General features: G+C 55.8%; 1 protein-coding gene across 12 annotated transcripts in view; it reads right to left on the reverse strand.

Annotated features, from left to right (window-relative positions):
• Positions 1-25083, reverse strand: part of CAMTA1 (calmodulin binding transcription activator 1) — a 156043-nt gene that overhangs the window by 87197 nt on the left and 43763 nt on the right. For 11 of the 12 annotated variants that reach the window (XM_065855143.2, XM_071798329.1, XM_071798330.1 and 8 more), the window contains 2 exons: positions 22049-22116; positions 10117-10252 (listed from right to left, as the gene is read on the reverse strand). In XM_065855143.2, the coding sequence (XP_065711215.1) occupies positions 10117-10252; positions 22049-22116 (204 nt within the window). The remainder of the gene's footprint in view (positions 1-10116; positions 10253-22048; positions 22117-25083) is intronic. The other variant, XM_071798335.1, reaches the window with a different exon arrangement.

Raw genomic sequence — 25083 nt, forward strand, 5'->3', positions numbered from 1 at the left:
CTCGTTAGCCGGGGAAACCGAGGGTGTCCGGTGGCGAGCGGGGAATAAATCATCGTTCTGGGCTAAATGGAGTGGTGCGGATCTGCTGGAAACAACGCCTTTGCCAGCAGCGCAAGTAATGAAGGCTGCACGCGCGGGGGACGGCGCAATGAGCCGCTGCGCTGGCGAGGGCGTTCGCACGGCGCCAGGAGCGGAGCTCGAGGGTGCTCGCACGGCTCCAGGAGTGATGCTCAAGGGCGTTCGCACGGCTCCAGGAGCGATGCTCAAGGGTGCTCACACAGCTCCAGGAGCGGCGCTCCCAAGCCGGCGCTGCCTGTGGTCGGGAGCTGAGCACGGACGGACACTGTTTGGGCTTCCCGGGCAGAGGCGAGAACAGCGGCTCTCGCTGGTCCCCCCTCAGCCGGTCCTGGATCGGGCATCTGCTCCAGCGCATTACTGGAGAGCAACCCACCCAGTAACAGGACACCCAGATGAATACAGAGGAAGACTTAGGGCTTAATTCCCTGCAGCAGTTTGTAAAAAGTGCATAGCAACATATTATTAGAGTACAAAGAGGAAAGGACTACCAATCTGCGCAAGAAAGCTCAGCATCTTTAAAAAAGAAATACAATGAAAAATAAAATCACAGCTGAAAAGTGGGGACCAGCGCCTGCTCGAGGCAGAAACAACCACCAGTGTTCCGGACTGCTGAAATACGCCACTCTCCAGGTTTACACTTTGAACCAAAGGAGAGCAGCTGCCCTCTGATTTTTCCGACGTACCGAAATCGCCCGTTTGGCACGTCACTGCAATCGTGTGTTCGCTTGGCTTTTCCTAACCAAAGAACCACAACACGTTAGGGATACTCCAAGCCTTCAAAACTTTTCAAGCTGTTATTCTTCAAGGAGTTGTACATATCAGTAAATGCCTATGAAACAGAACAAGTCAAAGAGGCTTTTCTACTCCAGGGATCCCTGCCCAAATGTGTCCTGCATTTGGGCCCCAGTGGACCCTTTCATTCTACTCCTTTAATGCAGGCTTTTTACCTGTATCCCGACACCCTTGGGTTCGACCGTGCCTTATTACGTTTTAAAGCCTTTGGATGGCAGCGAAAAGTGTTCTGCACTATAAACCAGAGCACAGCTGAGGTTTGATGGGTTTGCTTCTCCTTTCTACCCCACAAACCACTTTCTAAATGCTACTAAAATTTAGCATACGCCATAATAACCAAGCTGCATTTTTTTTCCACGTTTAAGTCACTTGGCTTTAAAGTTTTATCTTTTCATGCACTTTGAGTCCAACGGAGCGGTTTCCGCGGTGGGGGAGGAGGATGCTGCGGAGCACCCGTCCCGTCCCGTCCCGTCCCGACGAGCAGCGGCGCTGCCGGCCCAGTCCACGTTCCCAACGGACAGCGCCAGCAAAGCCCGAAAGCTCCACAATCTGCAGTTGGCGTAAAAGAAGGAAGTTTTGTACAAGTCATACCTGGTTATGATTTCCTTCAGCTGATGGCACTATTGCTAAGGATGGGGGAACCGAACCCGAACGGTATTGTTAAATTAGCCACTTATGCTCCAACCCAGAGGGATGAACTTGAGTGCTTTTAACAAGCACTTATTTATGATCAATCTGCAAAACTTGGGCATTTATCTTCTGTAATTTCCTGCTAAATGACGTGACCAGACGCACGCGACGCTCGGCCCGCAGAGGAGCGGGAGCAGGCCCTGGCCGTGGCTCCTTCGCTCGCCTCCCCGTGCCGCCTGGATCCGTTCTTAACAACGCCAGAGCCCTGACTTAAAAACCCTGGCAAGCTCTTCCCCACACTTTGCCCTCCTCCTCCCCTTCCCACTGCCAGGTAACACGGAGCGTGGAGACCAGCGCAGCCCAAGGGCCAGGGGCGCTCTGGCACGCTCTCCCGCACCCGCGGGACCGGCCCCAGGCAGCGTCGCTCTGCGCACCGGGGGCCACGAGGAGGGTCCTGCAGTCACCGCCCGCTCACAAACATCCCTGACCCACTTCCCCAAGTATTCGTCTCCCGTGAAAGCTGGAAACCTCTCAGTTTTACAAGAGTTTTTACAAGTCAGACAAAGCTATTAATAGGAGTGAAGCCTACAACATCCCCAGAGGGGACGGGAAAAGAAATCAGCACTGGAAGTAAAGATCAAGTGAAGCTCTGGTGACAGATGGTGCTCTACAAAAGGTCAACCCTTGGCTCGTTCTGCTGTTCATTATTTATTAACAATCTTTCTGACATTGGCATTACTGCAAGAGTCCAGCATTATGCAGATAATAAAATGTTATTTTATAGTTCAAGGTCCCCTGCAGGTACAGCAGAGTTTGCAAAGTGACTCCAGCGCACTGCACAGCGCTCCCAGGGCACGTACGGCCCGCCCACGGGCAGGGCAACCGAGAGGTGGCGCTCGCCCGCCCGGCGTCCTGCCCCGCAACGGAGAGGATGCCCGGGACGGGCTTCCACTAAAAACACACGATTACCTGCCTGCACGATGCGATGCACCCACCTGTACAAGCACAATGCGATACACCCGTCTGTACAACCACAATGCGATACACCCACCTGTACAACCACAGTGCGATACACCCACCTGTACAACCACAATGCGATACACCCACCTGTACAACCGCGATGCGATACACCCGTCTGTACAACCACGATGCGATACACCCGTCCGTACAACCACGATGCGATACACCCGTCTGTACAACCGCGATGCGATACACCCGTCCGTACAACCGCGATGCGATACACCCGTCCGTACAACCGTGATGCGATACACCCGTCCGTACAACCGCGATGCGATACACCCGTCCGTACAACCGTGATGCGATACACCCGTCCGTACAACCACGATGCGATACACCCGTCCGTACAACCGTGATGCGATACACCCGTCCGTACAACCGCGATGCGATACACCCGTCCGTACAACCACGATGCAATACACCCGTCTGTACAACCGCGATGCGATACACCCGTCCGTACAACCGCGATGCAATACACCCGTCTGTACAACCGCGATGCAATACACCTGTCTGCACAACCACGATGCGCAGCTGGAAGCCAGTGTGTGTTTTCTGAACCAAGCGCTCCCACGGACAGGAGCCCCGGTTTGGCCACCCAAGTTCTTTTACACCAGCAAAGTCAGACTGCTCGACAAGAAACGGAAAAGCCTTTTACATTCTCCACATTTTCTAAATTCCAGTAATTTTCAGCACTTTGAATTTATATCTGTAAATTCCTGATAAGGAACAAGCAGCAGCAGGTGTTACCTGCAGGAACTGCTCCTCCAGTATCACAAAGGTGAAGCAAGAAATCACAAGCACTGGAGGGCCCCGGGTAACTCCGGCAACGGCCTGCGGCACAGGGAGCCGAGTCGCCACCCGCAGCCCGGTGACACCGCAACGGCCGCGGGATATTCCACCCAGCCTGGCTCTGTCGACTGCCAACGAGAACGCGCGTAAATAAACACAGAGCACACTGGCAATGATGTTAAATGATGCCTCCTATAATTATCACTATTCTGTGGTACCATTAACAGGCAAAAGCACAGAATCCTAATGACCACGTCCACACGGCAGCCTGGATTTGCTGCCTGACACCACGCGGCTGTAAAACCTCCCCAGGAACGCAGCTGCTGGCGGCACAAGACCCACGGGCAGACGGCAAGAGGCTGTTTTGGCAACGCAACCCATTCTGTGCATGAAAAACCAGCGCTGCCAGAGGCTGCAATACGGCCCAGGGCGGCCGGAGCGCGGACCGAGCTGAGGACCAGCTTTACACCACGTAACTGCCCCAACAAACCGAGCCGCCACAGCACGACCTCCCGCACGGCTCCAAGGCACTGAGCCTCGGCATTTTATTTCTCAACTGCGTACCTACCACTTAACTCCAAAAAATATTGCTCACAAAAGATGATTCCTAAAAGTAATTTGGAATGTTATTACACCTCTGGGCTAGATCGGCTGATCTTTGAAGAAATAAGGTTGTGGCCCTTTCATTTGGTATCCACAGGAGTGTTTTAGCGCTGAGAGGTCAGAAGGGGAGGCGCAGGGCGCGGGTCCTGCCCGCACCACCCGGCTCCAAGCGCCTCTGCCGCCCCCTCAGGCGTCCCTGGCACCAGACAAAGTGCCCTAAGCGCTCTCGGGAAGGCAATCCTGCAATTGCAAGGCATTTTCAACAAGCAATTTCAAGAGCTTACATAACTTGCTTAATCTTTTTTTCCTTTAAATGAAGGTAATAGAGGCCTCCCTTTCAGCATGAAACAGAGATGTGACTTTCCGCTTCCTGCTCATTTCATTACACATGGACATTGCTGAAAATTTTGTTTTAAATAGAATTTCTTTCTGATAATTTGTATCAGCAATCAGATGCAGGCACAGCACGGTTATCTAAGTCTAAAATTCTACCGTATTCTCCCCTAAGCAGCCCCAGGTGCTGTTCCTCAAAGAGCACGCTCCCTGCAGAGCCGCCGCCAGGCACTCGATCTTCGCTCTTACTGATGAGCGCACACAATAAAACCACGTCCTCTTCCGCAGCAGCGCTGTTAGAAAGTGAACGCAGCCAGAAGGCCCGGAGCGCCTGCAGAAGTGCGCATTCGATAGCCAAAGCGGCCGCTGTCCGTGGCTGCCTGGCCGGCGCGGTCCGGCCGTACCGCAGCGCGCTGCACCGGAGCCCACACCCCGGGCACAGGCGCCGGAGCCGCGGGCGCCGGGGCCGCTCACCAGGTTCCCGGGACCAGGGTCCCCTGGCAGCGGGACGCGGCCCCCAGCCCACACCCAGACCGGTTCCCGGCGGCGCCGCGGGACGCGTGGGCACCGCGCGGCCGGGCCCCTGCCTCCCGTCCAGAAACACCCGCGGCCTGGCCCCGCAGAGGAATGAAAACTCAAAACGTCCCTCATGAATAATTCACGGGACGCACGCAAGTAAATTACAGCAAAGTAAATATATATATGTATATAAATAGATACATATACATGCAAATTAATACATTAAGGGCTCAAGTTATCCACAAGGAAAAACACCAGCCACATAGGAATGTTTGCTTAATTCTGGATCAAACGTGTGAAACTATAACTAAAGCAGCAGCCTCCAGATTTACCACAGCACGGCACCGAGCGGTCCTGACACCGCCCGCGCCTGTGACATTACAAACCCTCCTGAGGTTTGACTTTGTCCTCCTCCCCTCCTGTTCCGCTCTCCTGAGCCCGGCCCGCGGGCTCTGCCACCGCGCCACGGCAGCGAGGGCACCGGGACCCCGAGTCCCCGTGGGCCACAGAACGATGTGCGCTACAGGCACGGTGCGGAGTCCATCGATCTGCGCTCTGCCTCCCGGCAGGAAAGGTGGGATCGCATTAAAACCAGAACAGACACCTGCAAATAGATGGGTATTTATACGGAATATTGTGACAACTGTCACTTCGCGTTAGTCAGAGAGATCCCACAGGACCTGGGCAAGTATTAAATGTACCAATTGTTGTTTACTGGCAAAATATAATAAAATCCACCCTCCCCGATGGTTTCCTGGTGGGGATTGCTCCTCTCCCTAAAGTCGTTCATAAAATAAGGATGTTCCACCAAGATCCTGGGCAGAAAACACTTTATCAGAGCACCAGGGTACGGGGGTGGATCCTCACCACCACTCCCCCTTGGAACAGGGCTCAAAAGGTGACCGTAAACCACCCCAATCAATGCCGAGCCGCCGGGATGCCCTGGAGCCGGGCAGTTGGGAGGCAGCTGCAAGGAGAAGTTCAGGTAACTGGAGCAGCCAAACGCCCGGGCCCGGCCGCGGTGTCGCCCGACGGACGCAGCCGAAGGGGCTTTTCCACCGGCGGGTTTGACACCAGCGGGTGGGAAGTCGGTCGGGTCACTGCCACTGCAACCCAGCGCGCGCTGCATCTCATCTAGGATACGCAATTTGCCGGCTATACCCTAGTAAAATAACTTTATGGCTTTCTGTCGTGATAAATAACAGTTTATAGCATAACGGAATTAATATTTACTTTGAAAGCTGTGTCGACTATTCAAATAAAGCTGCTATATATAGAACCATCTCAACCGCTGCCGGTTCTTCAAATGCTGTGAACTGACAAGCCAACAGGCAGGTATTAAATTCCAGTGCCCTCTGGCCATTAATAAACCTTCAGATTTCAGATTTGTAATCAAAACCCTTCCATATGTTTTATACAGCTACTGTGGTTCAAAAACTGTTAATTCAGGAGCGTGACAAACCCGACCGAAGGGGCTGTGGGCTGGGAACCTGCTCCACGCGGCGTGGCCGTGCGGGTGAACGTCACTGCCCGGCTGCCACCAAACAGCCTGCAGCTCTGTCTGCACGGCCCCCCAAGGCTGAGCAAAGGGGACGTCTCTCACTAAAGATCAAGTCGGCCGCAGCCTCCCCTCCAGCACAGGATGGGCAGGGAGGGAAGCACACGGGAGGCGGGAAAGGATTTATTTAAGCTTTTGAAGCTCAAAATCATGCTTGTCTTCAGGAGGAATGAAGAACTGGTTCTGGCTGTGGCGGGTAAGGCACGGCGCAGCGGACGGACACACGTCCCCAGGGGCCTGTCCCACGGGGCAGGGCGAAGCCGTGGGGCACACACGGGCCTCCGCGCCACCCGCTCCCGGCGCCTGAGCGTGAAAATATTGCCTCATTCTTAGTTTACTCAACATTTGTCTATGGCAGCGGGCACACAGAAACTGCAGGCAGAGTGTAACCATCAGCAGCACCCAGGCGGGCGCATGGAATGCGCTCAGGTCAGACAGACGGCATCATCTGCACAGACACATTTACAGTGCTCTGAAACGCTGCCGGCCGGGCGCTGTGCAGGGAAGCCCCGGTCTCCATCACTCGAGGCGGTGAGGGATCACGGGCCCCCACCCGCGGCTGCCCCACACGAGCGACCCCCCCGCGCCCTGCGAGGGTCGGCACCGCGCGGCCCCGCGGGACCCACGGACCCCGGGAGCGGTCAAGCGTGGGCGCAAACCGGTGCCTCTGGTCCGAACAGGGCTTTGTTTTGCTGTAAACCGTCTCATCTGAATTGCAAACACCGGGAAAACGCTGGGACCGCAAACCTCCACTCCTGCCTCCAGTCCCCAGCACGTGACGCCGGGACCACAGATCCCGCAATGCAATCTCCATATATTTGATTCTCAAAATATTTCATTTCTGGCCACCAATCTTTAGATCTCCTATTGGATTTTGTTTTCCTAACTGGATTTTCCCACGGAGCTGGCAGAAAGTGCATTTAATTTTGAATTTCTCTAAACTGAAGCAGTCAATACCAACGCCAACGCGTGCCTGCGCTGCCCAGCGCCGCGGTGACACACACCTCCCGTTCCGGAGGGGTACGGCAGTGCCCGCTGCCTCGCTCTGTGTCTGCACGCTTGTTCTAACCTTTTGTTTAATAAGGGTGGCTAAACAATATAAAGGTGTGTGTGTATTAATGCTGTTTGTCAGGAGCGGCGCGATGTCTCCCCGGCGCGCAGGCCAGTCAAGGGGACGCGGGGGGAACGCGGTGCGGGGCCCGGTGCTGGATGGTGCTGGTTGCCCCGCTCCTTCAGCCCCGTCCACACGTCCGCCCCGCGGAGGAGAATCCGAGCGCACCAGTTCGAGGTGCAGCTGCAGCACCAATGACCCAGACAACTCCCATCCATCCAGACGCTCATGCCATGAGTCCACAGAGATCCTTTTGGAATCATTCACACCGAAACCGCCTTTGTGTGCTAAATGAAAGATGTCCAGACTTTAGAGAACGGGGTTTGAGTTACAATCCCACCCCACGCGGCTCAGCTTTGCTCACACTGTTTATTAAACGGGAAACAAGGCGACGCAGCCAGTTCTGGAGCCGCTCCAGCGCCTGCTGCCCTGTGCCGCCCTGCCCAGGGCCCTGCCCACTGCCGGACGCTTCGGGACCCGTCGCTTCGGGTTCCAGGCTCCGCACCCCACACCGAGCGCAACTGCTGAACCCCCCCCACTTATCGTCCACCGAAATTCACGGAAAGCGCGCTCGAACGGAGCCGCGGTCCCGAAGCTCCCGCTGCGAGCTCTGCCTGGAAACCAACCCTGAGCCGCTGCCACAGACCAGACTGACTCCAAACAAGCAGGGTCACTCTGTCCAGCTCCAAAAGTTGTTTTTGCTAAAAGCGGATGAGGGAGGGCCAGGATCCCTCACCCCACCGAACCCCCACCAAACTAACGGTGGAAGGCGTCAAATAACAGGGAAAAGCCTGAGAAAGCAATTTAATCCTTTTATTCCACCTTTCCTCCCTTAATCATACCAAAACAAAACCAAAAACGTTTTCCATTCTGGTTCGTGTCCAAAACGATGTGCAAATTAAGTGTAAAAACAGTTGCTTGGCGCTATATCCTTTAAAGTCAATGCAGCGTTCGCTGCTCTCCCCACAGCCCTTCTCCGTCCCCGCTGCCACTCAGCCCATTCCCAGTCTGTCACTGAGGGACGATTTGCAAAACCACGAGCAGGAAACAGACTCGTTATTTCTTTGTAAATTTATTTTCATTTCTTTCCGAGTCTCCATCTGGAATCCTCCAGTAACCCAACCTGAAGTGATGGCCCCTCAGGGAAACACCTGCACCACACACCGCAAAATCAGCTGAGACCGTTAAAGGATTAGGGACTTAAGGGTCTGCTGAAGAACAAAAGCTCCGACACCTATAGACACGTATAGGGCGTTAGGAAAAGACGCCAAAACCCACGAGTGTTTGCTGTGAATTTACGTTACTGCAAGCGAATGCGCTGGGACCCTGCTATAGAAGAGGAATCATTGATACGTATGTTCCCTTCAGAAGAGACTCCCAGGAGGCGCATTCCAGATTTAATGATAATCCATATTCCCCCTCACAATCGGAAACCAGACACACGGACCGCTGGTAACCAGACACACGGACTGCTGGTAACCAGACACACGGACCGCTGGTAACCAGACACACGGACCGCTGGTAACCAGACACACGGACCGCTGGTAACCAGACACACGGACCGCTGGTAACCAGACACACGGACCGCTGGTAACCAGACACAAGGACCGCTGGTAACCAGACACAAGGACTGCTGGTAACCAGACACACGGACCGCTGGTAACCAGACACACGGACCGCTGGTAACCAGACACACGGACCGCTGGTAACCAGACACAAGGACTGCTGGTAACCAGACACACGGACCGCTGGTAACCAGACACAAGGACTGCTGGTAACCAGACACACGGACCGCTGGTAACCAGACACACGGACCGCTGGTAACCAGACACAAGGACTGCTGGTAACCAGACACACGGACCGCTGGTAACCAGACACACGGACTGCTGGTAACCAGACACACGGACTGCTGGTAACCAGACACAAGGACTGCTGGTAACCAGACACACGGACTGCTGGTAACCAGACACACGGACTGCTGGTAACCAGACACACGGACTGCTGGTAACCAGACACACGGACCGCTGGTAACCAGACACACGGACTGCTGGTAACCAGACACAAGGACTGCTGGTAACCAGACACAAGGACTGCTGGTAACCAGACACACGGACTGCTGGTAACCAGACACATGGACTGCTGGTAACCAGACACAAGGACTGCTGGTAACCAGACACACGGACTGCTGGTAACCAGACACACGGACTGCTGGTAACCAGACACACGGACCGCTGTCGGGCACCAAAGGGCTGTTCAGCTCAACACCACCAGCACAGCCACGGTCTCCTCCACAACACCCCCTGAAGGAGGGCCCGGTCCTGGCCCGAATTCAACAGCGATCCTACCTCTGCACACGGGGAGACCAACGCGAGCACACGGGAAATCACGGCAACCGCTTCCAAAACCCCGCTGGTGGTTTGTGAGAATCAAATCACGAACATGCAAAGCTGTCAGGTAAAAAAAGCGCTTGGCACCCCCCTCGAGCTGCATGGCACCCCCGTACCTGCCCCACAAAGCCCGTGTTCCGCCAAAAGCCGCTCAGCGTGAAGACTGCAGTGTCTCCACTGAGCCTCACGGCGACTCGAGCGCAACACAACCAGACGGTGAAGCCACCCCGAGTGCTGCTCAGAGCTCGTGAAGAACACGAGCGTCCCAGCCCCGCGCCCCCGCGCCCGCCGGCTCCTACCTCCACTCCTTGCACCTTCAGCTTCATGTGATCCTCCCTGGTGGTTTTCCCATCTTTCCTTTTTTTCCAGCAATATCCATCTTTCCTGTATTTCACCTTCTTCCTGTTGTACAGGATCATAGAACCATTCTGCGGTCTGAAAAGAAGAAACAGCTTTGGATTACACAGAGAAAAACCCCCGCCCTGCGAGAGCTCACGAAGCAACGCGCAACAGGCCAGCAAAGTCTACAGAAAAGCAACATTCTGCCTTCGGCACAAGACAAATTTCCACCTTTGCTGCTGTTACCTCGATTAACTGATGTTTTGCAATCTGCAACATTTTACTTGAGAATCTCGTACGTAACGAGGTAAGTGTGCTGGTGATGGGTGTAAAAATAAAGGAAATCCTATCACCAAGCAGCCAGTGTTCGCAGGACAGGTCGCGATCGGGCTCAGCATGCGCTGAAAGCAAGGAGAGAAGTGCTCAAGAAAAGAAGGCCTGTTGTTATTTTATTATAGACAACCTCTTTCTAGCGCATCAGCAGATTAGATAACAACCAGCTCTGACACAGCACCAGGATATGGATGGCGGCTTAAAAAGGCAATAAACGAGCAAAAAGGAACGGAAGAAAAAAGCATTAGCTTATACAGCTTTTGCTGTTCCTGCTCTGACACGGACACGGAGCAACGTTCTCTCTTTGGGGCACCCGCCGGACTCCAAAGACGCACAAAACCGATTTCCATTTAGAAAGCGCGTGGATGCTCTGGAATGTCAATAAAGGCGCACGGACACCGGCCCGACAGACGGAGCCAACGTGTCCCGGCGCGCGGCTCCATCGCGCAGGAACGCTTCGCCGTCTGGCCAGCCCGCGCGCTACCGGGCATTTCTGCCGTGAGCGGGATCCAGGCGATCGCCCAGCACCGGCACCATCACCGCCCTGGGACACCGGAGCAGGCACAGAAACAGCAGCGTGAGCAGCGCAGAGCTCGCTCCGGAGAGCGCTGGCTGGAGCCTCTGCAGGGAGCAAAGCACCTGAACTCCTACAAACAAAGGAAACAAAGGGACAGGAGCCCTTTGGGGGACAGAGCGGGAGGGACCCCCAGCCCCACCTCACGCCGCCCCTGGGCTGTCAGGTCCCAGTGGCTCCAGGGAGCAGAGCAAGACCTGGAACTGCTGAAAATCCCACCGGATGTCTGCGAGGCTGGGTGGCACGAGGAAGCTCTTTAAACAAACAACCAAATTCAGCGGTTTGTGCTGAGGCAACGTTGGCTCGTGATTCCGGAGCCAGGCAAGGCTGCGAACGTCGGCGCGGCCTTCGGCCCCGCTCCTGCGCTTCCAGCACGCGGACGAGCTCCTGCGGGCGCCACTTCTCATTCTTCCCTAACAAAACACCCCACGTGAAGACACCCGCCTTCACCCGCCTTTATCGCATAATAATAGGGCAGTAACGTTGATGTAAAAGCTGTTAATTATAGAGTAACTCATCCCAATGCTCCATTAAGTGCATAAAGGCACCTTATTACTGAGAAAAACAAGCTCTTGATGGTTCTCTACCACCATCGGCCAGCTGGAATTACCTGGATGCTCCAGAGCAGCCCCTTCCTCTGTCGGAGCGAACACGCCAGCGGCAGCGGCACCCGCTGCGGGGCCCTGTCCGTCCTGCTCCGCCGGGTCCACGCGCCATGGCTGCGCCCCAGAGAAAAGCAGCAAACCAAAGGCAAGGGACTGGGAACAGGGGCACGGAGCATCCTGAAGGGTCCCCCCAGCAGCAGAGACAAGCGCTCTGCCGGTGTGCAGGGAATCACCGTGTCTGGGCTGGGGACACAACCACAAATGTTTGCCACCAGCACCGCTGCTGCTCCGCATCCTCCAATCCGCAGAACGCCCCGAAGCCCCGGCAGGCCGGGTGCCGGGACCCTCCTGGCCGCCAGCAGCCGGCACCGCGCTGGCCCGGGCACCACGTGGGCCGCGCTCTTGGCACAGATGCCGCAGTGGTTTCTGGCCCCGTGGTGTGGAGCTCACAGACCCGAACAGCACGCAGCACATTACAGCTCTGGATCTCCTCCCTTTTATGAGCCTGTGCCATTTAAAAGCTGCCTGATCTCTATTTGGGTTTCTTGCTGGCGGCCTGGGGGAAGGAGGGAAAGGACGGAAGAGTAACGGCTGAGCAGAAAGCCTTTTGTCTTCAGTATTGATGAGATGTGAGATGCTTCCCTCCCTCTCCGGTTATTTACCACCGCCGCTCTCACATAAATTGCCACAGCAGCATAAGAGCTACTTTTCCCAAACTGTTCCTGCTACAACTGGGAAGGAGACGCCACGCTGCTTCCCGACCTGCAGCCCCCGCGGCTGCTGGGGTGCTGGGGGTGCTGAGGATGCTCAGCTCCAGCTCTGGACTGGGCCAGGCCACCAGAGCTCCTGCAGCTTCCCGCGGTGGCACGGGAGAGGCGGTAAGGGAGCTCTGGACCAGCAGCAACACCAGGGATTTCCAGGGAAGGTTCTGCAGAACGGTCACTTGGATTTGGTGCCCGTTCAGCAGCGCACGCCTCCCTCTGGCTCCGCGTCCCGTTCTGGGGGGGTTTTGCTTCTTGTATATAAAGTCCTTTACCTGGATAATAAGAATCTAAACCAGCTCATCTTATCATGAACATGAACGAGATACAACGCGGGAGTAGAAAGAAAACAAGTTAAGATCAGGATACTTTGGTGATGCTGCTGAACTGATGCTCTGCATCTGCATTGCGTTCGTCAATTAGAGTCCCTTTGGCCTAAACGACCGATATGTTCCCCTAATCACGTTACCGCAATATTAATAAGGCTGCTCAATGTGACTGGTTCCCTCCAAACCGTCACATCAAGATTCGGAAAATGTCAGACACATCGTTCAGTGAAAACTGTTTTACTGCCCGGGGAGCTCGAGCTGCTGGAAGGGAACTGTAACCACCGCAAAGCCAAAAGCGCCTCCTCTCCCAGAGCCCTTCCTCGAGAAGCTCCACGGCTCTAAAATTGATCTTTTATCTTGTATTTGCTTCAATTCGCTGCCAGGGCGGGTGGGTAAAGCAGCTCAGTCCCTCACAATCAGAGCACACCCCACGCTGCGGGGCAGCTCCTCCGAGAGCTCAGCGCGGTGTGAACGCCGTGGAGCTGGTGACGCGGCCCAGCGCCCCGCGGCGGCACCGGAGCAGCGCCAGGGCCCGGCTGCAGACTCAGCCCCGCTGCAGCCCGCAGAGGCCAACGGGCACCTCGTCTGCCATGGAGGAAGAGACAGAGATCACAGGAAAACATGCAGACACTGGATTTGTTTGTTTGTTTCTAGAATTAAATGTCAGCTGCATTGAAGACAAAGTGGATTTTAAGAAGTCTAAAATAACAGACTGCAATTTTATCCAGAGCTGCAGTTAATGCAACGGCCAACCCCATCGAGGGGACATTAACTGGTGTCTCAATGCTCCCTTTCATAGCAGCAGTTGGCCATAAAACTTAATCCCTGCTTCCTCTTTCCAGCATGCAGCCTCCGTGTTAATCAATAGAAGTAATGCTATTCATTAAGTATGAGAGTAATTACCCACAGCTCGACAAACAACCAAACGTGTGTCCAGGACGAGGTTGGCTTTGTACCGTATCACAGGACGGTCCGGGGGCTGCCGAATAGAGCCATTCGTGAGATCAGGATAAGTGCTGAAGACAGAAACATACGCCGCGAAGCCCTGTAAGAGTGCCGGGCGCTTTTCTGCTGTGTGCTGGGGTGCCCGGTGACAAATCCTACCCCAAAACCAGCTCCTTGGGCTATCTGAGGAGCATCGTGATGCCAGAGCCGCGACAACGCATCCTCCAGGTACCTGTGTCTGCAGAGATGGCCCAAGCGAGAGCTGGGGCTCCGCTGACCTGGGCAGCACCCAACCTGTCCTGAGCCCCGTTCCCGGCAGCGAGGGCCGTACCACAGCGCTGCGGAGCCCGCGTCGCGGCTCCCACCGCGCCCGGGACGACACCGCGATCGTGGATGTGCTGGGAGAGCCGGCACGGTGCCGCGCTCTGTACTTGCTCCCGACAGAACCAGAAACCAGGGAACAGCGATAACAGCACTAATAACAGTCACACAACTAATGACAGGACTTGACTTCTCAGCAAACATTTACTCTGCCGTACCTATGCCCAACGGCACCGCGTTTTGCTGCCAAAGAGTGAACTCCACGAAAGATTCATCCGGCACCTTTCCACATCACAGTCATTCAGCCTGATCAACTCAACCATTAACAAGTCTCTTGTTTTTAGAGGCAATTAAAAATAAAAGAGAAGAAGAAGAAGAAAAGCCTTCAGACACGGAGCTGACCCCCTCCCCACCGCCGGCGGGGCTCCCGGGCCGGCCGCCAGCGGCACCACGGTTCCACCAGGACCGCGGCCGCAGCCCGAGCTGTGTGGCCACTCGATGCCAGCGGCCGGAGCGAGAAAGGAACCAGAGACAACCGCCGTGAGCCCGCAGCGTGCCGAGCAAGCGGAACCTCCGCACAACCGCGCGGGACCACGTCAGAGCATTAAAATTGTCATTAAGTGGAATGCACATGAAACGCTAAAAAGTCTTTTGGCAAATTATTTCTTGCTATAATGACATGCTATAGACCTAAATCTTAGTACAAGGCATGACAAAAGACAGTTAAATCAACTTTGTTCATTTAAATATAATTCTAGACGATCTGGCATTCATCTCTCTATTGCTCAAGGATCTTTATCCATTTCTTTAGCCCTCGTCTATCTGTCTCCCTTACTCCCACAGGGACGCCGTTTGATTTATTGGGAATTAGCTCTTACAACTCATGAAAGCTTTAAAGCGCTTTCAGACGCATCCCCCAGCATCCGTCCGTGCACACGGGGAGCCCCGTTCCACGTGTCCCCAAACGCGCCGTGTGCCACCGGCTGCCCTGCGGCATCGGCCGCTCCCACCGCGGGAACGGGGCGTCCTGGCGAGGGCCCGCGGCTGCAATTAACTTAAAACCCTCTTTGAGGTGGCCTCGTTCTGCAGGCGCCATTCCAGCTACTGCTCCATCCACGGCTGATGGCAGCGACACACACGGGCTAACGCTGCTGCGTTCGCCAGCCAGGACCACCAGGTCTTCGCGGGGTTGAGGCTCAGGACTGAGCCCAGCCCAAGGACTGAGCCCAGCCCAAGGGTAAGCTCAGCCCAAGGCCGAGCCCAGCCCAAGGGCAAGCTCGGGCGCTGCGCCTGCTTGTGCCGCGCGGGAAGTGGCTTCACGGGCACATCCGGGCGCTCGCGCTCCCTCCGGCCGCCACGACCGCAGGCTGCAGCCTGTGCCAAACGCCTCCTGCCTTCCAAACTGACCTCCAGAACATCTTCTATTTATTTATATCAATTTAGCCCTATCAATTAATGATGACAAGGCAATTAACTAGAATGCCAGACAGTAAGAAATAACCACATAATGCCTTCTTTAGAGGAAATCTATTATGTAATCCCAATCGGTCTTCATTAACATACAGAATTCCAGTAAAAGGCAGTAATCTAGTTACGGTCTGTGAAATATGAAGATCCGTAAAGTAATTTTTCAGAATTAAGGGTAAATTATTATTAGCAAATGGGAAGGAAACATTTTTGCATTTTTCCTGCAAACCTCTGGAAAACTCAGAGAGAGCCCAGGGCACGGCGCGGGACGCAGCGCACTGTGCGGCGTCCAAACGGCGCCCGAGCAGCTCCCGGCCCCGCGGGTCGGCGTCCGGACCGAACCGGAGCAGCGCGGCACGGCCCCCGTCCCCGTCCCCACACGGAGCCCTAGCACCAGCAACCGGGCCCCAGCACCGACCACAGCGGGCACCGAACACCCCCAGCACTTTGGGGTGAAAGTGCTCAAACCGCCTTTCCGCAAACACAGCCAAGGGCTGGTCAGCAGCGCTCGCCCCGGCCGGCGCTGCCCGCGTGCAAACACCACGGCTCACCCGCCACGACGCTCCACGGGGCGCTCCTCACAATCCATACAGCAAGAACTTAATGATACCAACCTGATTGATCGACTTTATACATTAAACATCCAATTATTAGAATAATTAGATTAAAAGCTTACGGGAATCCACAAAACAAGCGATTTCACAAGGAAACACATACTTTCCGATTTTAAGCCTTCTTCACCTTCAAACACATTCATAAACTATTGGATGATAAAGGAGAATTAAACCCAAATACAGAAAGCCCTGCGAAGCACAGGGACAAGCGGACGGAGCCGCCCAGGCCCCCAGGCCCCGCTGAAGCGCTCGAGCGCTTTCTACTCCAAATTCTTAACGAGGCAGCTTAAAAAAACAAATAAAACCCCCAAACTGCGATAGGAATGTGTTCACAATGCAAACTCAATTATTGTCTTATTCTGATGCTTATCTTTTCTATACCCTCTCAGCTCATCCTGTTTCTGAACTTAATTACCTTGCAGTATTTTTAGTTGAGATTAAATTCCGCATTTCCAGGTTAATTCAGCCTGAACGAGCACGTGAGGACAGAAACCCCTTTTCCGTGCCGCCCCAGGCTGAACCAGCCCGGCTGGCACAACCGGCACCTCCCTCCCCTTCCCGGCGCCGGCCAAGCCGATCGGCTCAACGCGGCGCTGCCGGCGTCCGCCGGCTTTCGGTGCTTTGGAGCTGAGCGGGGCTGTGGGACCCGCCGGCCGGAGACGGGAGAGGGCGGATCCCCATCAACCGCACCGAGAAACGCCACAAGAATTGTGTCATTTCACGTTCTGCCAGTAAATTACAGGAAACACGGTGGAGATTACGTGAGGGGGTGAGATTTAAGGTACATTTTTAATTAAAACAAAAAGACCAAAGCTGCGGTGCAGCGCCATAAAGCAGATAATTTTACAGCTGGATGATCTCCCTCTGATGTACTTGAAACCATTTTTAAGTGACATAAAGTTTAACATTCCGGTACATCTGCCTCCCACCAGATACCACACGGAATTCAAAATCCGATTACATTAAAGCATTGTTACAGCGCACGTAGCGAGAACGCCAACCAGAGTGGCTCCAGAACCTGCCGGACTTCTGTACACCTCTGCGCTCAGGACTCATCCTGCTGCTCAGGACCCACGCGCACTCTCTCCAGCGCCAAAAGCGATCAGCTCTGTACTGAGCTCCTCCCTCCGCTGGGTTCCACAAATCCCTCTGCACCCTTGGACTGGCCCAGCGGGTCCCGCGACGCGCGGCCCCTCTCGCACCGCGGGCGCAGGAGCCCCAACGCGAGCTCCAGCGCGCGCTTGCCAGCGCACCTGCGCACGGTTTAGATCGCGCCACGTTCGCCACAAACGTTACACGGTGTCATCTGAAAGCGAAGCGCCCCGGCTGCGGGCACGGCAGCCACCGAGCCGCTGTCCCGCTGCCGCGGTGCCGGCTCCAGCCCGGCGCGCCAGGGCCACGGCTCCGCCATAAATCATCCTGATAAATAGGTTATTTTTAATCAGCTGGTATTTGCAGGCCATTAAGATGCAACAAGCAGTCTCAGGTATTCTCTCTCTATGTTGTTTTTGACGCAGAGGATATATTGGAAAAAATGAGAGAATATCGTTAAAGGTTAATTATGAGCATCTGAAAGGTTATTTTTGCATATCTCACCTCCTGGACAAAAGATGCTTCTTTATTACCATACCAGAATATAAATTAAGTTGCAAACCCTTTAAAATGCGACAAAGACTTTAATTTTGTTGCTGTTTAAAACAGCAGGATCAAATACCAGGTTTCCTGGCCCTCCTGCAGCCGTTAAACCGGCGGGGAGCCGCGAATCCACGCTCTGCCGGCTGCTCTGGCTCCACCATCGGGAGCCACGGCCCAAAACACCTCTCACGTTTACAGCCTTGTCTGCCGCACCTGGACAGCGCGGCTCCTCTGCTCCAGGAGCCCGGGGGTGCGGGTCTCACCGGCCCCGAGCAGCCCCCGAGCCCTGAGCGCCCCTGTGACGCTGCATCTGCCGACGGGCAGAGCCTGTCTGAATTCTGAACGCCAGCTCCCTCCAAAAACAAACACCCGGCATCTTCCTTGGCCACATCTACTGATGGGAAAGGCTTGCCAGGCCTTCCTAAGGCAGGCAGTGGTTTGCCGAATAATTGAATTGCTTTATTATCAGATAATTGCTTCTCCTGACGATTCCACGTGTTCTAGGGCTCTCTGCCTCTCCAAGGGTGACGCTGCAGGACGCTCCCAACTCTGCGTGAAGAGGAGCAGGAGTGTTCGCGCCCGGCGAGGGCGGCGGCGGGACGGGGCGTCTGTGTGCGCGGGGCCGCGGTGGAGCCGGCGTCTCAGACCACACGGACTCACGGTGGAGCCGGTGTCTCAAACCACACGGACCAGTGATGGAGCCGGCATCTCAAACCACATGGACCAGCACTGGAGCCGTTGTCCCAAACCACACGGACCAGTGATGGAGCTGGCGTCTCAGACCACACGGACCCACGCACGGTGGAGCCAACATCCCTGAACCCGCCCCCAGCCAACGCCTGGCCGAGCGGGTCACGTTCAAACAAAGGACCTGAGCTGTTACAGGAACTAATTATTGGTGTCTCAACACCCCTGGACCACAGTGACTAAAAATCTATATGAGTCGATGCCTCTTAAAACCATCTCTGCACTGTTTATCCTCTTCAGGGGGAAAAAAAAGAGTCGGAAATACTGAGAGCAGCGAGAAGAGAGTGTTGAGAGTCATGAAATCTTTAAAGTGTAAAGAGAGATGTGCCACATTTAGCAGGGATTATGTCAAGCAGCATCCCAAGGCAGAAAGAGCTGACAGCACACACACTGCCTTTGATGGAGGAAAAATAGGTCACACGGGACCCCGAACACACAAACAGGGTTTCCAGCAGCGCGAGCACAGAGCCCCGGTTCCCACGCTGCGTGGCGAGGCCGCGGCGCCGGGTGCGCGGGCGCGAGCCGCGGGAGCCGCCGCCAATTAATTCCAAAGCACAATTGTTTTCAATCTTCATTTCAATCCAACCTTAGTTAATCTCATTTTAATGACACAGGAAATGGAAATTCCCTTAATAAAATAAGTTATGAATATTTATCACCCTATTTTTACCTGAAAATTGAATAATTCAATTAATTTTACTATTAATTATTTAACACAAAAATCATATACCACGAGATTCTAACTTATCTTTAAGGAGCCCTCCATGAAGACATCCATGACAACACGTGTTCCTTAGGCCGGACAGGGGCCAGGTGGGGCTTGGGACGGGGACCCAGTCCAGCCACGGCAGCACCGCACGCACCAGGGTCACCGCACGCACCGGGCTCACCGCACGCACCGGGCTCACCGCACGCACCAGGGTCACCACATGCACCAGGGTGACCGCACGCACCAGGGTCACCGCACGCACCAGGGTCACCGCACGCATCGGGCTCACCACACGCACCAGGGTCATCGCATGCACCGAGCTCACCACACACACCAGGGTCACTGCACGCACCGGGCTCACTGCATGCACCAGGGTCACCGCATGCACTAAGGTCACCACATGCACTGGGGTCACCGCACGCACCGGGGTCACTGCAAGCACCAGGGTCAGCGCACGCACTGGGGTCACCGGGGTCACCGCACAAACGACAGTTGTGAGTGCATTTTCCATCGTGAAAAGTGATTTCTGACCAGCCTACGTGACCCGCACGTCCCGCTTTGGCAGCCGCGCCAGCAGGGGCGGGGGAGCGCACGGCAGAGCAGCCCCTCCACGGCACCGGGTCTGACGAGAGCAAGCGGGCTTCCCCGTGTTCTCTGCTGCCCAGGCAAACCGGGTCTGTCCCTAGGCCTGGAGCCGGGCCCAGCCAAGGCCTGACTCAGCGTCTGGGGCACTGGGACGGACCTCGCGCTCCCTGACCCGCGGAGCTGGGGCCGCTCCTGCTGCCGGGACCCGTCCCCACAGCCCCCAGCGCGGCCGGGATTCACCAGCGGGACTCAGCGCCCTGGCACGCGCGTCCTCCTTCAGCCAGGAGAGGGGACTTAAAACGCTAAAAATAACCCAGGAGGCAGCCGAAGTAACACCGAATCCCCCCAGACGGATCCTGACGGTGTTATGCAAATCGCTATTGATTTGCAGGAGCAGGCTGCCACCCAACTGCTCTTAGCTGCAGAAATGTTCCTCACTGCCAAGTCTCACTGCCCGAAAACGGCATCTGGGCTCTTTCTGGGCTGAAAAGCCCACGCCCGGGAGTTTCCCCAGCCGCCTCGCTGTTAGCGCGAGCCACGGCTCAGCGCGGCGCCAGCTTTCCAAAACGCTTCCCAGGAAACGTTCACCCCCTGGGCCCTGGAGGAAGGAGGCGGGAGCTCAGCACCTGCCGCACCTGCCCAGCGCCGCTGGTGTCGCACGCGGAGCAGAACGGACACTGAGGGAGGAGGGGGCACGGACTCCTCCAGCTCCGCCCTGCTGGGAAACACCTCGAGCTCCCGGCACGGCCGAGTCTCCGGGTGCCGGAGCCGCACTCCTGAGGCGCAGCTGAAGCTCCGCTGCTCTGCTCAAGTGTATTTTTGAAAGACTCTAGCTGGCTTTGTCATTGAAATTCCAATGTAAATAACAATTAAGTTCTACTCGATACACAAACCTCAAGCAGTTTTTTGTTGCTGTCACGATTTGCACTGAGCTCGCAATGTCGGAGCTCAGCGCCGCTGCACCAGCACAGCGCCCTGCGCCGGAACGGAGCAACCAAACACCATCGCAAGGAAACACCAAGGTCGATGCCTTGCGAGGCGCCCTTGTTAATTTCTGTTGATAAACTGGAGCACTCACGAGGCTGTTGTAATAATACTCCGGTCTATTTAGATCAGCATATTTTATCAACTAGAGTCACTCAACACGAAGTTTCAGAGAAAAGCCATTGCAGACCCTGTGAACGCTCTCCCGCGGCTCCTCTGGTGCCACCACAACGGCAACACCACGATGGCGCCACCACGATGGTGCCACTACGATGGCAACACCACGATGGCACCACCAGAGCATCGGCTCCTCCTCCACCCACGACCGAAGCCACCTGAGGGTCCCATCGCCACTGCCGGTGGGCAAGTCACCTTTGTTAATTGCTGAGATGAAATCAGCAGCACCCACGGCAGCAACCAAAGAACTGGAGCGTTCCAGTTCAGCGCCAGATCGATGTCATTAATTCTGCAGTACTGGGAGGCCTAATTGCATGAACTCAGCATTTAACTCTTCCAATTAAGTTTTATATTAAAAAAAAAAAGAGAGAAACCAGCTCAACCATTTCGGAAGGTCCTTGAACAGGCACCACAACTTCCCTTCTCCTGGGACACTATTTCTTTCAAGCCTCAGCACGCAGGAGGCAGGTACAGTAACATTCATCAGGAAACCATTTTCATGCGTTGCTTTTTGCAAACCAAACTCTTAGAATCGTAAGACGCTGCTACAAAAACGTCAGGAAAACACCCGCAAACCTCCCTGCGGGGTCCCGGGGGAGCTGAACGTTCATGGCAGCGCGAGGAAGACAGGACATTCACTGGATAATAAACTGCAAACACGTCTGTGAATGCAGCTTTTCGGGATCTCCTCGCCACCAAACACTTAACCCCAGCAAAAAAGCAGCACAAGGCAAGCAGTGCCCGTGGGTGCACGCCAGGCGGGCGAGCGCAGGGAGGGCTCGCGCCCTCTGGTTCGCTGGAGCCGGAGGCTGCGGGGACCCCCGTGCGCTGAGCGGCCGCAGCCTCGCGCACGCGCCCCCGGCCCAGCTGCAGGGCTGCAATCAAACCCCAACAACCGGGTTCAAACTTTGACCTGTCAAGACTGCAGCTGTTCCATTTTTAATCAATCTGATTTCATTCAATAAAATGCTCATTAAGGCAATTAATGAGAGCTCGGTGTCACAAGGCATCAAGTGTGACTGGGAGCTTTCACTTGGTGGCCAAGGCATTGATTAGCGAGTCATCAGCGAGAACGAGTCAATGTGCCGAAGCAGGAGACACGTTACCTTGTTTTAGGGGAAGTTGTTAGCCATTCTTCGTGCTTTTCAAACGTTATTAAATAAGCTGCAATTTCCTGAAAGAGAAACGCAGAAAGAAAAAGAAGTTATTGGCATGGCTGTGTTGGAAACCACAAAGTTTTAAAACAGAGACAAGGAGCTGCCAGCCCGGGGTTAGGTCTGCAGCTTAAGCCAGGTTTTGCCTGGGAGAGCAGTGTTCACAGCACCAAAGGCGGATTTAACAAGGTCAGGAGCAGAGGCAAGCGGGGAAAGGCACCGACAGCTCCCAGCGCAGGCAGCGCCGGAGCCTGGAGTCAGGGCAGGAGGCAAAGGGCAGGGGCACCGAGACCGACATGGGAGCTAAATTAAATATTTATAAATAGAACAGCATCACTGCAGAGAGAATTACTGAATTATTAATCGTTGCCATAAAAAGCCAGTGGGTGACATCAACATAAGTCATCACTCCCACTTGCAGGAATGATACGGGCGATTACTTCCAGATCAGAACCGATTTGTTCACAGGAAATTATGGGTGCCGCGAGATAATTGATGACGGCGCTGGTACGAACAGGGACGCGGAGCGGCCGCCCGGCCCCTCGGAGGGGCAGGGAGGGGACACCCCGCTGTCCCCACAGCCGCGCCGTCCCGACGCCGAGGTGGCCACGGGTCCTTGGGCTGCAGCGAACACGCTTTGCACCCCCCCAGACGGAAATAGGTGGGTTTTGATGGTTCTCTTCCAAAAACCGCCTCCCAGCCGGCCGGTTTCCCTTCCCGAGGCCCCGGTAGCCGGTCTGTGTGGAACAGTCGGGGAAGCGGCTCCGAGCGCTCAACGGCCGCAGCTCAGCCCCAGCCCCCCGAGCGGCCGAGCGCCCGCGCTGCTGCGGCTGCGGCGCCTGCCCCATCCCCATCGCGCAGCTGCTGCGCACACACGAAACGGCCTTGCGACCGGGAATGAGAGTTCTTTTAGAGACAGTGCTGTGGAAGGGCTGCAGTTGTACAGTACCAAAGCTAAAAAACCCACAGCACTCTCCAACCAGCTGGCCCAAGCATCTGCTAGAGCCACAAAACACAATTATATTACTCCCAAACGAGACGTAAAAATATCTTGTTTCCAATACTCTTGGTTTTAAGACTCATACTTAATGTCCTCTGGGTATTGCAACAGTGCCAGATCTCCGTGTTATGTACTTTATTAGAGTTGTGTGAATGTCATATTAATGACTCCTAACCAACATGTTTACACTGCAAATAAATTCCCCCAGAATGCACCGCAGCCCTCGCTCCCCAGCCCGGCCGCGTTCGGGGTCACCGGAGCGGCGGTGCCACCGCGCCCTGCCGGCGCCTCTCCCGCCTCCCTGCCTGTTGCCGCGTGAAACCCCGCACAGCCCGGCCCGCTGCGGCGCTCCAGCGGCCGCCGGCACAGCCCCCGCCCGCGCGACCCTCCCGAGCACACCGGGCCCCGTCCCTCCACCAGCGGCAAGCGCCCAAGCGGTGACGCTGCCGGGCCGGACGGTCTGGCCGGGTCTCCTGGGGCTCCCAACAGCATCGCCCAGCGCGGGAGCCGCCGGTGCAGCGTCACCCATGGCTGTGACACGGGGCAAGTACAGCACTGCCACCAAATGTGCTGCCATTTGATTCCCAGCCCATCCCACGTCAGGAACCTGCGTCATCCGCACCGGCCGCCACAGGAGCCCCGGGGTCCCCGCACCTGCGACTGCTCGCAGAACAAACCCTGCGAGGCACAGGCGGACCCAGCCCATCCACCCTTAGAATCCTGCAAAAGCAGGCGGGGCGGAGGGGTTCGGATTAGCATGGGATTTTGCTTATTCCTACACAAAATCAAGTTGCCATAAGGAGAAAATAGCAATGTATCGGTTTCACGGCAGGATCAATGTCCTGCTACAGCACAGAAAACCCGAGTACTTCAGGTAAAGGAGCGTGAGTGTCGCTCCAGGCTCGGCCGCTTTGCTCCTCCGGAGCAGCCGCGGCACCGCGTGCTGTTTGCGGGCCAGTCGTGTCCGCGCTGCCGGCCGGGCCCGCTCGGCACATCTGGGCAGAGCATCGACACCGCAGACACGCGGGCGACCCCGGCACGGCCCCGCGGCTCCGGCGCGTCCGGCAGCTCCTGCCCCACCGCAGGGAAGCGCCAACCTGGGCCTCCAGACAACTCAAAACGCGTAATTCAATTCCTCTAACAGGATAAAAGAAGGATGCGCATCAGCTAGGATAGGAGCTCCCCCAGGCTTTCCGCTTAATGATAAATTACAGCCTGATTTCCCTCCTCCGGAGGAAATACCTTGGATAACAAGGAAAATCTAGCTCACAGCACTGCTATAAATTAACACGTAAAGAGACAGCGAATCCTCCACTCTGCCTTCCCTGCCCCGAGCACTCAGAATTACAAGGACTGGCACACGCAAAGGCTGCAGGCAGGACGCGGCGCCCGAGCGGCTCCGGTGCCGGCAGAGCCACCGCAGCCGCACAGCCCGCACCGTGCCAGGGACGCGCGGGCACAAACACATTCGCGGTTCGACAACCCTGTGAATTCTGTCGCCACAGAAGCACCAAGACTCGGGGAGAAGAAGCGCTCGTCTGCCACCCCGAGCGTCAGAGCCCAGCGGGTGACCCGGTGCAGCGCGGCGACGCCCACGGTGAACGCTCGCGCACACACGGCCAGGCCACCGAGGCTGCAGAGGAAGGCGTGTCCTGGGCACGGGCTGAACCCTGCACTGGTGCTGAGCCTCGAACTGGTGCTGAACCCCAGACTGGTGCTGAGCCCCGCACTGGTGCTGAGCCCCGCACTGGTGCTGAGCCGTGCGGTGGGTGACAGGGCTGCTAAGGAACCGCTGCTGCGCATCGGCTGCTCAGCCCGCGCGCCCCCGCTCACACCAGCACCGTCTCCTTCTGAAAAAAGGGAAGAAATAGATTTATCACTAGGAGACACAAAGTCATTAAATAATTAAAAACAAAACTACAGGCACAATAAAAGCCCTCTGATAAAAAACCCCCGCATTTTAATGCGCGTTAATTCCCCTAATGAT

Source organism: Patagioenas fasciata, chromosome 23 (genome assembly GCF_037038585.1).
Source record: "Patagioenas fasciata isolate bPatFas1 chromosome 23, bPatFas1.hap1, whole genome shotgun sequence".
Classification (NCBI taxonomy): domain Eukaryota; kingdom Metazoa; phylum Chordata; class Aves; order Columbiformes; family Columbidae; genus Patagioenas; species Patagioenas fasciata.